The sequence below is a fragment of the Silurus meridionalis genome, chromosome 21 (assembly GCF_014805685.1).
Source record: "Silurus meridionalis isolate SWU-2019-XX chromosome 21, ASM1480568v1, whole genome shotgun sequence".
In the NCBI taxonomy this organism is placed as follows: Eukaryota; Metazoa; Chordata; class Actinopteri; order Siluriformes; family Siluridae; genus Silurus; species Silurus meridionalis.
The window spans coordinates 8,232,089-8,248,221 of NC_060904.1; the positions used below are offsets into that span (position 1 = coordinate 8,232,089).

Below are 16,133 nucleotides of genomic sequence, written 5' to 3' on the forward strand. Positions count from 1 at the left end.
TGCAAAATGCACCCGGCCGGATCGTGAAACCTTTTCACATAATCAAAATAATATATGCCAAATGCTATTTTCTAATAAATCCAAATTTGTATCAGGCACATCAAGGTGGGCTCAGTAGAGCTGTTTGGGTCCTACAGCACCACAGTCACTACTACAGACACTATGCTCACTGTTCGATCAGACATGCAGTTGCGCGTGCAGTAAAGACAGCACAGAGAAATGTGCAAAAGATGAAACTTTCAGTGAGTGAAAAACAATAGCATTCTCAAACATAAGGAAAGTTGGTGTTTGTGTTTCTGAATGATATTGCTGCTGATATTTTTTATTGTATCATTGTTGCTGGAACCAGAAGGGCTGGTCTGAGTAAACTGCTGATCTCCTGGTATTACCCCCTGTATGGAAAGTTGTCTGCTGCTGTAGCCAGGGTTACAAAATTCCAGAAATGTTCAAGATCTTTACATCAGAATTAACGGGAATTAATGGCAATAAACTGGGAATTTAGAACGTTGCAGATTAGCCAATAACGGGGAACGTGAATGTAATCATGCAGAATAATTTTGGTTAAAATGACCAGATTTAATAATATTTTTGTTAAATTTCTACCCTGCACATCCAACAATCACATGCACACAGCACACTTACTTCTGGATCTATTTAGGCCACACCCCCTACATGTACTGTGCATTCCTCCATAACATAACAGATCATTTCTGCACACATTCCTGCACACAAAATAATGTAAAAAAGTATGGCCATCTTGGTGAGTAAATTACATAAATATTATATAAATATATGTCTAAAACTATGCAACAACAACTTTTCACATTGTAGGAATTAATGCGCAAGTGGCAAGAATGTAAACTGTGTGTAATAAATATAAAAGTGCTCAAATGATAGAAAGATGAGTAGCTTGATGGCATGTGGGAAAAAGCTCTTCCAGAGACTAGTAGTTTTTTCACTGGTTAAAAAACAAAATAAATCTGGTAATGCCTTAGCATATTTTTCCCTCGTAGCAACTGATATGGTATGAATCAAAATTAAGTTTTGGCAAAATGAAAGTGACAAATCAAAGGGAAAACATAAACATACATAAAGTAACCTGCTAGGACACAATGAGACACCAAAACGACATCAATGTTCCATGGCATATATAGTAAAAGTCTCTGAATCCACATAACAAGAATAAAGATCAATCTACAGTTATTCCATCAGCTAGTGCTTGGATGATTGTAGTAGAGTAACACACTACCCTAAACCTCTTATCCGTGTTCGGTTGGGTTGAGATGTGTTGAGGGCCATATCATAAGATTTCGATCATTTTCATACTCATCAGTGAGCCGTCATAATTCATGGAATCAGTCATTATCGTGAAAGAGACCACTCCGATAAAAGATAAGTGTGTTTCAGCACTGGGTAAGGATGATCAGTCAGATTAGTCAGAATAAATGTATTGATCTGCAGTGATGCTTCCTTTAAGTGGAGCCAAATCATGTCAGCAAAATATAAAAAGCTCACAGCAGCAGGCTCTGTTAAAATGCCCAAAGCAGAACTATTTTTTCCTGTTGCTACTTTTGTGTAGTTCTACTGTTCATTTTGCTCCAACTTACATTTCCTGTTCTAAACAGAGCAATTAATTAATGAGTGGGGCAAGTAATATGTAATGCAAGAAACACAATATCTGTTCTACTGCCACTTGAAATCTTCTAAAATGTATTTTTTAAGATAATTGGCTTAAGCCTGCCGCCTCAAGTCTCCAAAAAAAACCAAAAAACAAGTCAGAAACGCAAAACGACTCAGCTTTTCTAATCTTGTTTTTTTTCCTCTGGAGACTGGAGACAGCCTGTCCTGTTTTGTTCTTCCTTAGGAAGAATTAATAGCTTTGGGTTCGCTGTAAGCAGAGTGTATGCCCCCTAAAAGGCTGGGAATGATCCAGCTGGGTTGAGTAATGCCATAAGGGTGTGTGTGCGTGCTTGTTTCCTATCCAGGGAAGGCAGCATGTGGGGAGGTTGTTGTTCGCCCACACAAAAACACCTTCATCCACCACACAGCTACTTGATGAGCTGAGACATCCTGAGTACCCTCACAGAATTGATTCAGTATTAGAAAGCTGATCGGCTGATGATTTTACACAGATGTGCATGAGCTACGTTTTATGCTGCATATTTTATAATGCACATGCAATATTTATGCTGAGCCAAACACCTATTAATTTCCAGATTCTCTCAGGTCCTGTTTATCCCAAATATCTCACAAATAGCTATAGCAAAAAGAAAAAAACAGGTATGAGTGCATTTTAGAGAGCAAGTGTGTACCCTAATGTGCCAATTATTGCAACATAATGAAACTAATGGAACAGTTACCAGGGGCATCATGAGCTGAAAGGCAGACTTTTTAGGGGGTAATTCAAGTGAGCTGGACTTAATGCAAAACCATGTTTGAGCCACACTATTAAAACTACAACCCTGCAGTTCAGCTCCAACCTCTACATTCAGTATAGTTTTATCTAATTATAACTGCACAAAATAGTAAATCCTAGACTGACTAACTAACTAACTAACTAACTATGTGTGTGTGTACACACACACACACACACACACACATAAATTAAACTTGGATATATTTTAGAGTAGTCAATGTGCAGCTTGTATAGCAGTATAGATTTGCTGTCCTGTCAACATACAGCCATTATTGTCTAAATAACTGCCAACAAAAGTGAGTACACCCCAAGTCAGCATGTCAAAACTGTGTCCAAAGTGTGAATATTTTGTGTGAGCATCATTGTTATTCAGCACTGCCTTAATCCTCCTGGGTACGGAATTCACCAGAGCTGCACAGGTTGTTGCTGGGATCCTCTTCCACTCCTCCATGTTAGACACATAGGTAACCTCCCCTTAAGGATGCCCCAGAGGTGCTCAATAGGGTTCAAGTCTGGAGACATACTTGGCCACTCAATCACCTTTAACTTCAGCTTCCTCAGCAGGACAGTTGTCATCTTGGCAGTGTGTTTGGGGTTGTTATGTTGGAAAACTGCTGTTCAGCTCGGTTTCTGAAAAGAGGGCATCATGTTCTGCTTCAGAATGTCACAATACATGTTGGAATCCAGGTTTCCTCCAAGGAACAGCACCTTCCCAGTACCATAAACACTCATGCTGCCCCAGACTATGATGCCACCACCATCACCATGCTTGACTGTAGGCAAGACAAATTTTCTTGGTACTCCTCACCAGGGCATCATCACGTATGCTGAACACCATCTGAACCAAACAAGTTTATCTTAGTCTCGTTAGACCACAGGACATGTTTACAGTAATTCATGCTCTTGAACAGGTTGTCTTCAGCGAGCTGTTTGCAGGCTTTCTTGTAAACAAGCTTCAGAAAAGGTTTTCTTCTTGGTTGACAGTCATGCAAACAGACTTGTTGCAGTGTGCAGCGTATGGTCTGAGTACTGAAAAGCAGACCTTCAGCTTCAGTCACCTCTAAAGTAATGCTGGCAGCACTCATGCGTCTGTTTTTTTAAAGTAGCTTCTGCACCTGACGCACAGCACGAGGACTCAGACTTCTGGAGGAAAACCTCTCTATGACCCTGGCAACTGTACTGTAACTCAGTTTCAGGGTCTTACTGATCTTCTTATAGTGTAGGCCATCTTTGTGGAAAGCAACAATTCTAATTGTCAAATTCTCAGAGATTTCTTTGGAATGAGGTGCCATGTTGAACATCCAGTGGTCAGTATGAGAGAATTGTACTCAAAGCACCAAATTCTAACTGCTCTAATACAAGATACAATTAATACAAGATTCCCAATTGATAGACTCAATGGTTTATTGGTGTCATTACGAGAGCGACCATAAAGAACACTATATTATATTTATTATTTATAATTTATTGATTAAATAATTATATTTATGAATAAAATGAATACATTCATATTTAAGTCATTTAGCACATTTTCATTATTCAGTACTTTTTTATTATTATTTTTTTGTAATAAAGTATATGTATTATTTTTACATCAAGTGTTATGTTTGTTTGTTTTTTCATTCAGTATCCATTTGAAAAACTATCGGTTGATTAATCGATTATCAGCAAGTACGATCCAACCTAGCTATCGGTTGACCTCTAATATGTAGTACACAGTACATGTGACAAGAACGTCTATGTTTTCCTGAAAAGAACAGAAAACCTGTTTACTCAAAATTCAGCTATAATTTGAGTCAAAGGGTTTGCTGAAGATTGCGTTTTCTAATCCAAAAACCGTCCCACTGCTACTACTGTACTGATCCTATGACACTGCTCTCTCAACCCATTTCCAAAATAGCTTCCTTAAGCCTAAATAAAATCCTTAAAACTTTGAAGAAATTAAATTAAGAAGTCATTCTTGGTAAATGATTCCCAATGATTTATTGTGATATAATTTCTCTACAACTTGCCTTGTAAGTCAAAATGGCAGGATTCTGCTCCAGTCCCAGAACAGTATCTGAGCATATTGCATTGTAACTGGACAAATGCATACTTTACCAGTTTAACAGTGAACCAACTGCTGAGGAAACACTCCAACATCTGACAATACCTCAATTATCACCTTTTCTAAGTATAGGCCACTTCACTCAGATGATCCAAAATATGCTTTAATTTCCGAAATGCTTGCAACAAAGGAGTTGTCATGTAGACTAAACAAATGAAGGCAACTGGAGCTTTCATGGACACTTAATTGCATAATCATGTAATTATAAAATTGCTAGAAATAACAGAGCAGCTACATTCTTGTTTAGCTAAAGAAAATAGATTACCATTTCTGTGGATTCTCTGTTTAGCAACACTGTACAAAGGAGGCAATTAAGAATGGTAAACTCTTTTTCGTAAATGCTCATGTCTGGTTCCTTGATTAACATAAAGACAAAGTCATTCACTCCAAATATTATTCACTGTAAAAGCTACACTTCAACGCAAAGTACACCCGAGTATATCATCAAGAATTATAGGCATTTCCTGTGCTGAAAAGAAGCTAATATCAGCCATCCATTTTAATGTCCTCTGGTTTCAGGTGGTATCACTCTGCTGAAAGGTCATACCACTGAGTAACAGAATTCATTTACTGAAACTTGCTGTGATGAAAAACACCCATGCACCAATTAAATCAGCATGACACATAATTATCCAAATCACGAGCTTCATGGTGATTTTGGGTAAAAAAAAAAACAGCAAAAAAACAACAGTATCTAGAGATGCTGAGAAATGGACATGCTTCTGTGATTCAAACAGCATTAGTATAATTTCCTATAAACTAAAGTGTTTTCTACCCAAAATAATTCAAATGTTATTATAAAATAATAAAATATTTTAACAAATACATACAGTTATAGAGTAAATTTGTTGTCCTGTATCTAGATTTCTTTTCATAGTCCCTACTTTTTTAACTTTTAATATTATTTAATAATATGAATGCAGTGAAGCTCACATATAAATATTGTGAAAACCACAAGAATGTATACATCACAGGTTTTCTTTTGGTATCTCTTACGATACTCTTAAATGAAAGGGAAAATATCAAACTTTTTGGACCGAAATTCTATGAAAAAAAAAGTTTTCATAGAATTTCGGTCCAAAAAGTTGGATATTTTTCTTCCATGCTTTTTCCTTCCATTCAACTTTCTGTTAACATGCTTAGATACAGCACTCTGTGAACAGCAGCTTCTTTGGCAATGAATGTTTGTGGCTTCCCCTCCTTGTGAAGGGTGTCAATTATTGTCTTCTGGACAACTGTCAGATCAGCAGTCTTCCCCATGATTGTGTAGCCTAGTAATCCAAACTGATAGACCATTTTGAAGGCTCAGGAAACCTTTGCTGGTGTTTTGAGTTGATTAGCTGATTGTCATGTCACCATATTCTAATTTGTTGAGACTGGATAGTTGAATTAGTGAGCCAAAATTATCACAATTAGAAGAACCGAAGACTTAAACTATTTCAGTCTGTGTGCATTGAATTTATTTAATACAAGAGTTTCACAATTTAAGTTGAATTACTGAAATAAATGAACTTTTCCACAACATTCTAATTAATTGAGATGCACCTGTATATATTATATTAACAGCAAAACCAGTAACCAAATTAATCAGGATGGCATATGTTGCTGTAAAATCTGCAAAACCTTTCAGCATTGATAGTGCCTTTCCAGATGTGCAGGCTGCCAATTCTATTATCAATGCACCCACCATACCATCAGGGATGCAGGCTTTCAGCTGAATGCTGATAACAAACTATATGATCCCACTCCTCTTTATTTCGGAGGATGCAAAGTCTGTTTGGTCTGACCACGGAACAGTTTTCCACTTAGACTCAGTTTATTTTAAACAAGCTTTGGCCCAGAGAAGATGGCTTTCTCTTTGCATTATAGGAGCTTTAAACTGCAATTGTGGGTTACATGGAAAACTGGGTTTACAAACAGTAGTTTCTGGAAGTGATTTTGAACCCATGCAGTGATTCCTTTTTTTACATTTTTAATGCAGTGTCGCCTGAGGGCCTGAAGAACATGGGCATCCAATATTGATTTTTTTGACCTTGTTATAGAGATTTTTCCAGATTCTCAGAATTTTTTGATGATATTATATACAATAAATAAATATATATTTACAGTCTTTGCAATTTTGTGTGTTATGAAATATTATTCTGAAATTGTTCCACAATTTGTAAGGGCATTTTTTTGCAAATTGGTGAAGCCCATCTTTACTTCTTTTTTTTTTTTATACGCAATCATGTTACTGACCTGTTGTTACCTGCAAAATGTTCCCCTAGTTGTTTCATTTTAGTAACACATTTTTCCAGCCTCTATCCCACCTCTTTGAGACATGTTGAGGCAATCAAATTTAAAGTCACCTTATTTTTTCTTAAAATTGTATATTTCCTCAATGTAATTTCCTCAACTTTTTTTATTTACTATACTTTTTGAATTAGGGTTGTAGATAAAAAATAGTTTTTTATGTGCTTTTTAATTTTATCAAAGAACACCATCAAAAATATATTAAAAGAAGTAGGAGTACACCTACCTTTCCTGGCACGGGAGAAAAGTTTAATACTGACAGGAGAGGAAGAAGAGGAATTGGACAGGGAGGCACATGAGGAGTCCTTAGAGGATGAGCGAAAGATTCCAGAAAAGCTGAGGCGGCGAGGTGATTTAGATGGTGATTCCTGATGTAGGGGGTAGGGGAAGATGGTTCTTGGTGAACCTGGGCTGGTTTTGGACTTTGCAGGAGCAGACATTGGACTAGAGGGCCGGCTAAATGGACTCCTGCTGAAAAATCCTTTAGTTGGGCTAGCTGAGTGGCAGCTGATCTCCCCCTGCAAATAAAACCCAATACAGAGACGTTGACTTGTAATGAAAATAAAAATTGTTTGCTACAATCCCAGAGATTGCTACTGATCAGAGAAACATAGAAGAACAAGGAACAAATAGCACTCAAGTCTAGGTGTGTTTCAATAAACATAAAATATTCCAAACTATTAACATAGAGTTAAAATGAGACAAAAACGAGACAAAAACGTCTTCTTACACACAAACTTTCCAAAAGCAATACCATCCACATAGTAAAGCATGTTGGTGGTAGCACCATGTTGAGAGTATTACTATTGGCTTCTTGGATGCTAATGCCCTCACACTGACTCAAAGTCCTCCTTTAGCGGTCATTGTTCACTGGATGATATTCATTAGTGATAACCAACGCTTACTGATTCTTTTCCAAAGAACTTTGTCATTGTTTTATGGCTCTTCATGACCCTAGTTACACATATTTTCCAACAAACTATAGAACAGGTATACAGTTGTGTTCAAAATTATTCAACCCCACTGAAATTGATTGTTTTGGTCCGTTTGACATTGATTATGATCATTCAGTCATCCTGCTTACAATTAAATCAAAGAGGCACGTGTAGGTCAGACAAATATAACATAACATTTATAATGAAATAACCACAAATGTCTTTTCTGAGCTCACATCATTATCAGTTTTATTCAACCCCCAAGTGACATTCAATCTTAGTACTTAGTACAACATCCTTTTACAGTAATAACAGCTTTTAAACGTGAAGCATAGCTTGACACAAGTGTCTTGCAGCGATCTACGGGTATCTTCGCCCATTCATCATGGGCAAAAGCCTCCAGTTCAGTCACATTCTTAGGCTTGCACTGCAACTGCTTTCTTTAAGTCCCACCAGAGGTTCTCAATCGGATTTAAGTCTGGTGACTGCGATGGCCACTTCAAAATGTTCCAGCCTTTAATCTGCAACCATGCTCTAGTGGACTTGGAGGTATGCTTGGGATCATTGTCCTGTTGAAAGGTCCAACGTCTTCCAAGCCTCAGGTTTGTGACGGACTGCATCACATTGTCATCAATATCTCCTGGTACTGAAGAGAATTCATGGTACCTTGCACGCTGAAGCTTCCCAGTACCTGCAGAAGCAAAACAGCCCCAAAGCATGATTGACCCCCCGCCATGCTTCACAGTAGGCAAGGTGTTCTTTTCTTCATAGGCCTTGTTCTTCCTCCTCCAAACATAGCGTTGATCCATGGGCCCAAACAGTTCTAATTTTGTTTCATCAGTCCACAGAACACTATCCCAAAACTTCTGTGGTTTGTCCACATGACTTTTGGCATACTGCAGTCGACTCTTCTTATTCTTTGGGGACAGCAAGGGGTGCGCCTGGGAGTTCTGGCATGGAGGCCTTCATTACGCAGGGTGCGCCGTATTGTCTGAGCAGAAACTTCAGTACCCACATCTGACAAATCTTTTCTCAGTTCCTCAGCAGTCACACGGGACTTTTCTCCACTCTACGCTTCAGGTAGCGCACAGCAGTCAAGTCAGCATCTTCTTTCTGCCACGACCAGGTAGCGTTTCAACAGTGCCCTTTGCCTTGAATTTGCGAATGATGCTTCCTATGGTGTCTCTTGGTATGTTTAACATCTTTGCAATCTTCTTATAGCCATTGCCCTTCCTGTGAAGAGTAATCACCTGTTCTCTTGTCTTCCTGGACCATTCTCTTGACCTCACCATGTTTGTAACCACACCAGTAAATGTCTAGAAGGAGCTGAGTATCACAGTCATTTTAAAGCTGCCTAATTGGTGCTTATTAGGCTTTATTGCTGCTCCCTGATATCCACAGGTGTTTTCAATACCTGATTGAAAACACTTCATTGAACCTCTGTTCTTCAGAGTGGTAGTCTTTAAGGGGTTGAATAATTATGTCAATGAAGAATTCACAAAAGAAACATTTACTACTGTATTACAAAACTAATTGATGTCATTTTAGTTGCATATGGTTCTTTAAGAAGTCCTTGTAGGATTTCATTCTGAATACAATTACAAATGTACACTAAATTCCCTAAAACCATTTACAGCATTGGGGGTTGAATAATTTTGAACACAACTGTATTTACTAATACAATGTGACGTGATGCCAATCATTTTGTCTTGTACCCTACTGCAGTATTATGGGCTATTTTGTGAAGATGTATGACAATTTCAGTTCAAGCTATGCATAAGAAAATATGGAAAAGATCTGGTGAGCAACAGGCAACAAGCTGACAAGAATAACAACTAAGTAGTCATATTATTTTAAATACATTTTTATTTCATTTCTGTTATTTGCCTTTTGTTTTTCTAGAACATTTTAATCAGTTTTTTTTTTTACAGCAGTGTTTAGTATTTCCAGCTCTGTTCATCCATGTAAACATTCATAAAGCCCCTGAAAACTGTTTAGACATGCAAAAGCACAGGGTCACCTTGTGTTGCTCAGGGCCTGTTCTTTAAAAAAACAAAACAAAAAAAAAGGACAGCTAGTTCTTATGCAATAGGCATAAATACTAATATTTGTTATGAGTTATAATGAGTTATGAATAACTCCATAATCCCTTCAGCAACGATCATGTTGAATTACACATAAATACTTTAATTTTCAATTAGCTTTTTGGTGAAACCAAATCACAGCACTGCTATAGTTGAATCATTATTTTCAGATGTATTTCTGGATTTGTTTGTAACTTGTTTTGCTGTGGAAGATTAACTAATCTGGTGGTGTAGATGGGTAGCTATGTGATAACCAGCATACTTATGGTCAAAGTCAACACAAACGACATGTTAAATTGTTACTCATAATTACATATATTGCATTCAAACATGACAAAATTTGGGGAAGATCTGGTTTTAATCAGGGTGCCATTTAGGGTGTAATGCGATCATTTAAAGAAGGATAGGTTAGTAAATGTGTTTGATTTGATTTCCATTTCCTTCATTTCATCTCAGATAACACCGCTTCCACTCATGTACTGCGGGGCCAAGTTACAAAAACAAAAAAGACTGAAATCATGGCAACTTGCTCTTTTCCTGTACAAAACAAAAAATAAATTCTAATCTTCGGTTATGTACAGTGGCTTTCAACATATGCATTTGACAAATTGCTGAGCGGACCTTTAACATGCGATACCGTGTGAGGAGCTCGGCCTCAGACTATTTTTAAATACTGTCGGAAAAAATCCTGACAGCTGACTGACGTTTGTGGTTTCTGCTGCATTGAACGAGATGCTGGCACATGTTTTAACACTTGTTTCAGCCCACATGAGCATTTCCCATGGCCAAGGCTTTTAGCAACAATGTAAAATGTTCATTATGTAGAACAATTGCATGGCACATGTAGCTATACAGTGAACATGAAGCATAAATTGAAGAGAACTAATGTGAAATGAATGTGGATATACCATTTTTATTATGCTATACAGGTCGAGATAATATAGGATGTGATATATGATAATACATTTGTTTTGTTGAAATATTTCTTAATCAATGTAATTGACAAAGTAGAAAAAGATTAATAAAAACGAATAAACATGCTTCACTACAGAAGCAGTAAATCAGAAACAGTTTTATTGCTTAGCACAGAAACATACCTAGCATGTAAATCAGGCTAAACAATCACCCTGCAGTCCAGTGTTGTCACCTCAAGAAAAATATGACCAGCTCAGTGTGTTTCCTTGAGAGTTTTCAGCTCATTTATCTTGTCTCTGGCCTTGATGAAATTGACTGGCAGTAAAATAAATGAGAACAAGCTGAAACTACACAGAATAAGGTGCTGTTTTACAAATATTACAGCACGATTAAATTAACTGTACGTGTAACTCTATGAGAGAAAATTAGGAATGTTTTTATATGTTCTCTCTTTTTTTGTTCAAAATTGTTCTTTTCCTTAACAGCATACAGCCGGTATTACAGTATCCTTTAATATCCATGAAGACAACCAATTTTTATAATATTTATTCATTTATAAGCAGTCTTCTCAGCAATGCCTTCTGTTAGCCTGTTAACGTTTCAAACTTGAGCTGAATTATAATTTCAACTGATTATTTAAAGCCAAAGTGCATATTTTTTTCAATTATTAAAATTCTAAATGTTTATGCCAAGATGATGAGGTTGTTTTTTTTGTTTTGTTTTTTACATAGACCATATCAGAGACACATCTCAGGCTCATGTCTAGGGACATTATACTACTGCACTTCCTTGTTTCTCACGTCACTGATCACTCACGCCTGTTCCCTGTCACCTTGATTAGCACTGGTGTAAACAGCTTTACCCTTCACTTCATTCACTGTTTCACATTTGTCTCTCTGTGTTTTATGTTTGCAAAATAAAAGAAGATTCTCCACTTGCATCCTCCTAACCTTGAGTTACGTGACACTTAAGTTCATTTTTCATATTTCAGAAACAATCCAAAAGATCCATCACATGTAGGACTAGCAGTTAAAATCTAGTTTTAAATAAAAAATAAATGCTGCTTTCTTAAAATAGAAAGAGTTTCTATGTATATGATAAATGATGTGCTGGATTATTATGTGCATTCTGGCCTTATGATGTGCTCGTCTCTTCATTGTTTTTCTGTGTTCTTTTTGCTTTCTAAGGCATTTTGTGGACATCTGTAAATATAATTGTTATTGAATTAAGGTAATTTACAGCTGATTGTCAAGATCTTTACAATTTTGAGTTTAGTTTGACTTACAAGAGCACGTCCTATGTAAATAACTGATAAATGAGGCGAAATCCTCACAACATAATAAATATTTTTAGGCTGTTAATATTTATTTTTAAAAAATGGGGGGAAAATGGTAATATCATGCTCATCCTACATTTCATGCTTATTTTCATGCTTATATCCTGGTAAAAATGTACAGTAAATAACTGTAATATCTTAAATGGTATAAAGACAGACATAATCCAGTACATTAGCTCACTTGGCTGATGTGTATCGATGCTGAGATTTGAACACACAACCTTCTGAAGTGTAACTCTTAAATCACTGAGCCACAACAACTAGTGCAACTAACTCCTACTGACAGAATGCAATATTTAAGTGGAGTTAATTTAGGGTTAGAAGGGGTTTACGTGAGATTTGTTAAGAGAGATCGCTGTGGTGGCTTGGTGATTAAGTGATGAGTTAAAAATCACAAATCACCGCACCACCAAACTGCCATTAATGTGTCCCAGAGCAGTACGGTCATTCCATGCATTTACAAAATGTACTGAATTGTGTATCAGTTTATAATCTAATTAAAATTCATTTTACAGTGTGCACATTACAGGTTAGTGTCACTGATCTAGTACCAAAGCACACAGTAGAGCTGAAGAAGTAAATTACATTGCAGACTTGCATTTCACTTACAGGATTATTATAACAATCTTTCCTTATTATCCAATTAGAGCAATAATAAAAACATCAGAAACAGCACTGGGAATCTAAATGCCAAGTTGTGAGCACACAGCAAACACATTTTCTCAACACTGAGCTTATTACTGATTCCACCCCCCCACACTTATAACACATATGTAGCTCCAGCGACATCACAGGAACATCCTCACAACAAGGTGATGAATGTGACTAAGCGTATTCTACTCACACTGCACACTTAAATGTGAACTTATTTTGTTCTTTTTTTCTTGAAAAACCATTAGAAATTACTTTTAATGTTTAAAGACTATTTAATCATTCAATTTGATTATCACTGAAAGCAATACAGAACGTTTCATCATAGATTATTATGTGTGATTTTGGCGGCATTACCTTATGTGTATTATCCTTGTCATTGCACTCATCATCTCCCTCCTGAAAGGGCATGGCATGTAAGCTCAGGTCCTGCAAAAGGAAGGAAAAATAATGTTATGATAATAAACCAGCTCAGCATACATAGTTTGCACCTTCAGTATAAATGATTATTATGGATGTGTAGCTAAAGTGTACTTGATTTAAGATGCTTAAAGATTTTACACTCCCTTTTTAGAGTATACTGTAGATTTATATATAGTATACATACTTTATTACACTTGTTTTCACAAGAATGTATGTGTATCTAATAAATGTACACTTTTAAAGCAAATAATGAGTCTTACCACCTACATAGTTTATTCTGTTTAAATCCAGCAAACACTGATAAAGTCTGCAGCAGTGTCATTCATTATATGCTTCTACTTGTTCATTGACCTTACAGACTTTATTTAGAAACTTTAAAATAACAGTAATAATGTAATAATGTTAATTGGCCAGACAAGCATATGAAGGGGTATTGGTGTGTACTGAAATTATGCATGTAGGTATTTAGACCTCAAATATTAAAGATACCTTAAGAACTATTCAGAAGTATGCATGAGAGTTATGCTTTACACCTGACATTTCCAGCCATATAGTTCTTTCCCAAACTGTTACCACAAAGTTGGAAGCACACAACCGTATAGGTTGACTTTGGATGCGGTAGGATTCAATTTTCCTTTCACTTGAACTAGGAGACCCAAACCTGTTGCCCAGGTACATTAAGCAAGCTTGTTGAAGATATGGTTTACATGGGTTGTAAATGTCTGGACTGGCCTTCTATAGAGCTAAGACCGTTAACCCTATTGGAACAAGTTGGAACACTGACTGCACCCAAGGCCTCCTCACCTTACATCAGTACCTGACTTTACTAATGCCTTTTTTTTTGGCTGAATGATCACAAATTTTAGAACCACACTCCAAGATCTATTGCAACAACTTCCTAGAAGAGTGGCGGTTATTATGACAGCAAATGGGTATTAAATGTGAAATAGAATGCTCAAAAAGCACATAGGAGTCCTGTAGTTAGGGTATCCATAAACATTGGTCCATATAATGTGGATAGAATGACAAAATTCCCATTTACTACTGATCATCAATTTTGATGACATTGTCCAGCTTTTCTTTTCAAATGCTAAAGTGTGCTATCCACAAACTATATGGTGCTAGCTTTCAAGTATGGCTTAGCTTGGGCTGTCAAGGAAGCTATTGATTATTTACAAATGGTGAGGAGCCACTTAATATAGAAAGGCCTGATTAATTGGGATTTTTGAGTCTCATATTTTTTGTTTGTATATTCATTATTTGTCATGTTCAGCTGATTTAAGAAATAATGTAAAAAATGTCCAAAACTTTTGCAGACAAAGACAAAACACACAGACTTTTTTTTTTTTACTTTTGGAGACAAAACTTGAGGACTTGAGGACACAACAAGAAAACAAATATAGCAATCAATAATATGTACAAAATAAACCAGATACCAGGCATGATACCAGAGCACTGATATATATAATCGCAAATAATTTGAGACTATGAAATTTGAGACAGAAAATTTCTGGACTTACAGATGGTGAACCCTGTGGGAGCATAATATAATCTGCAAAAATGCCAAACTGCTCATCCAGAAATAAACAGAAGGAACCACTATCCACTTGACTAACCAACACAGTATCAGAATATGCAATGGATCAGGCTGACTACATGAATAAGTAAAGCCTTATGAGGGCAGGAGGCATTATCTGACACTTTTGAACTAAATATATAATCTTTTAGAGTTTTGAGCTTGTTGCAAAGCTTATTGCTATACACAGGGTACCATATTGTGACTACACTGACAATTACATTGAATTTGAATACATTAGATGCAAGAAATTGGAGAATATGTCACTTAGTACTAGCCAGCATTATACTGATCAAAATGAATGCCATTTCATATCATTTAAATGGCTATTTAAACCAAAGGAACATCCAAGATTGGTGAGGAAAATGGATGTGTGGTAGTGCAAAAAATATATATATATTGCAGCATACAATGTTTCACAGCACTCAATATACACCTGCGCAGATAATGAAAAGATCCAATCGGCCAATCATGTGGATGTGGCAACAGGACAAATCATAGCATCATGCAGATATAGGTAATGAGCACCAGTTAACGTTCACACTACATGTAAATGTCAGAATGTGAAAAAGTGTGAGCTTAATGACTGTGGTGTGGTAGTCAAAATTCAGACACTGCTTATTTCCTGTTATTAGAGCAAGTAGTGAAGAAAAACCCCAAAGTGGTTCTGTGGGCATAGAAATGCCTTGTTTATAATAAAGTTCAGAAAAAGAAAACTGGTTCGATATGACAGACAGTTACAGAAAGTCAAATTACCACTCTTTACAACCAAGGTGCACAGAAAAGCATCTCAGAATAGACATTGAGGTTAATGGGCTACAATAATAGAAAATCACATCAGTTCCCTCCCCTATTGGCCAAGAATAGTAATCTGGGCCTACAGCGGGTTCGAGCTCAGGTGAGCTAGACAGTTGAAGACTTAAAGGCCAGGAGATGTTTCTCCAAATGTATACTAAGGCAGGGTCATCTACTTGTCTAGTCACAGAGAGTTATTTGGGAGTTGGCAAGTGTTTTGAAATGTTTCCAATGACCGAACAGGTCAAGTTATTACATGCAAATGCAAAACCTCAGATTGGTACTTTCAAACTAATGGTTCTGAAAATCAGCCTCCATTGTGCTGCCAAATGCAGCGCTCCATTCAACTGTCACTCATTACTACCACCCACATACAACTAAAAGACAGCTAAAATTTCATTTCATTTTAAACACACATTTCTTTTTGCATTAACCCTTGTAGAAGCAACAGGATTGCACATGCGTGCGTGCGCACACACACACACACACACACACACACACACACACAGCGTGATCAAAATGGAGCACATATATATTCCCATAAGCACAGACAATGACAGATTTTAGCTTTATTGTCTCTCAGTATCCATCATTCTGCCTTGC

General features: G+C 36.7%; 1 protein-coding gene across 3 annotated transcripts in view; it reads right to left on the minus strand.

The window, feature by feature from the left end:
• prkag2a (protein kinase, AMP-activated, gamma 2 non-catalytic subunit a) overlaps positions 1-16,133 on the minus strand; it is a 92,361-nt gene that overhangs the window by 69,227 nt on the left and 7,001 nt on the right. For all 3 annotated transcript variants that reach the window (XR_006928957.1, XM_046877604.1, XM_046877605.1), the window contains exons 2-3: positions 13,094-13,165; positions 7,042-7,333 (exon numbers count right to left, since the gene is read on the minus strand). Coding sequence is in view for 2 of the 3 variants with exons in the window: in XM_046877604.1 (XP_046733560.1) it covers positions 7,042-7,333; positions 13,094-13,165 (364 nt within the window). In the remaining variant the exon portion in view is untranslated. The remainder of the gene's footprint in view (positions 1-7,041; positions 7,334-13,093; positions 13,166-16,133) is intronic.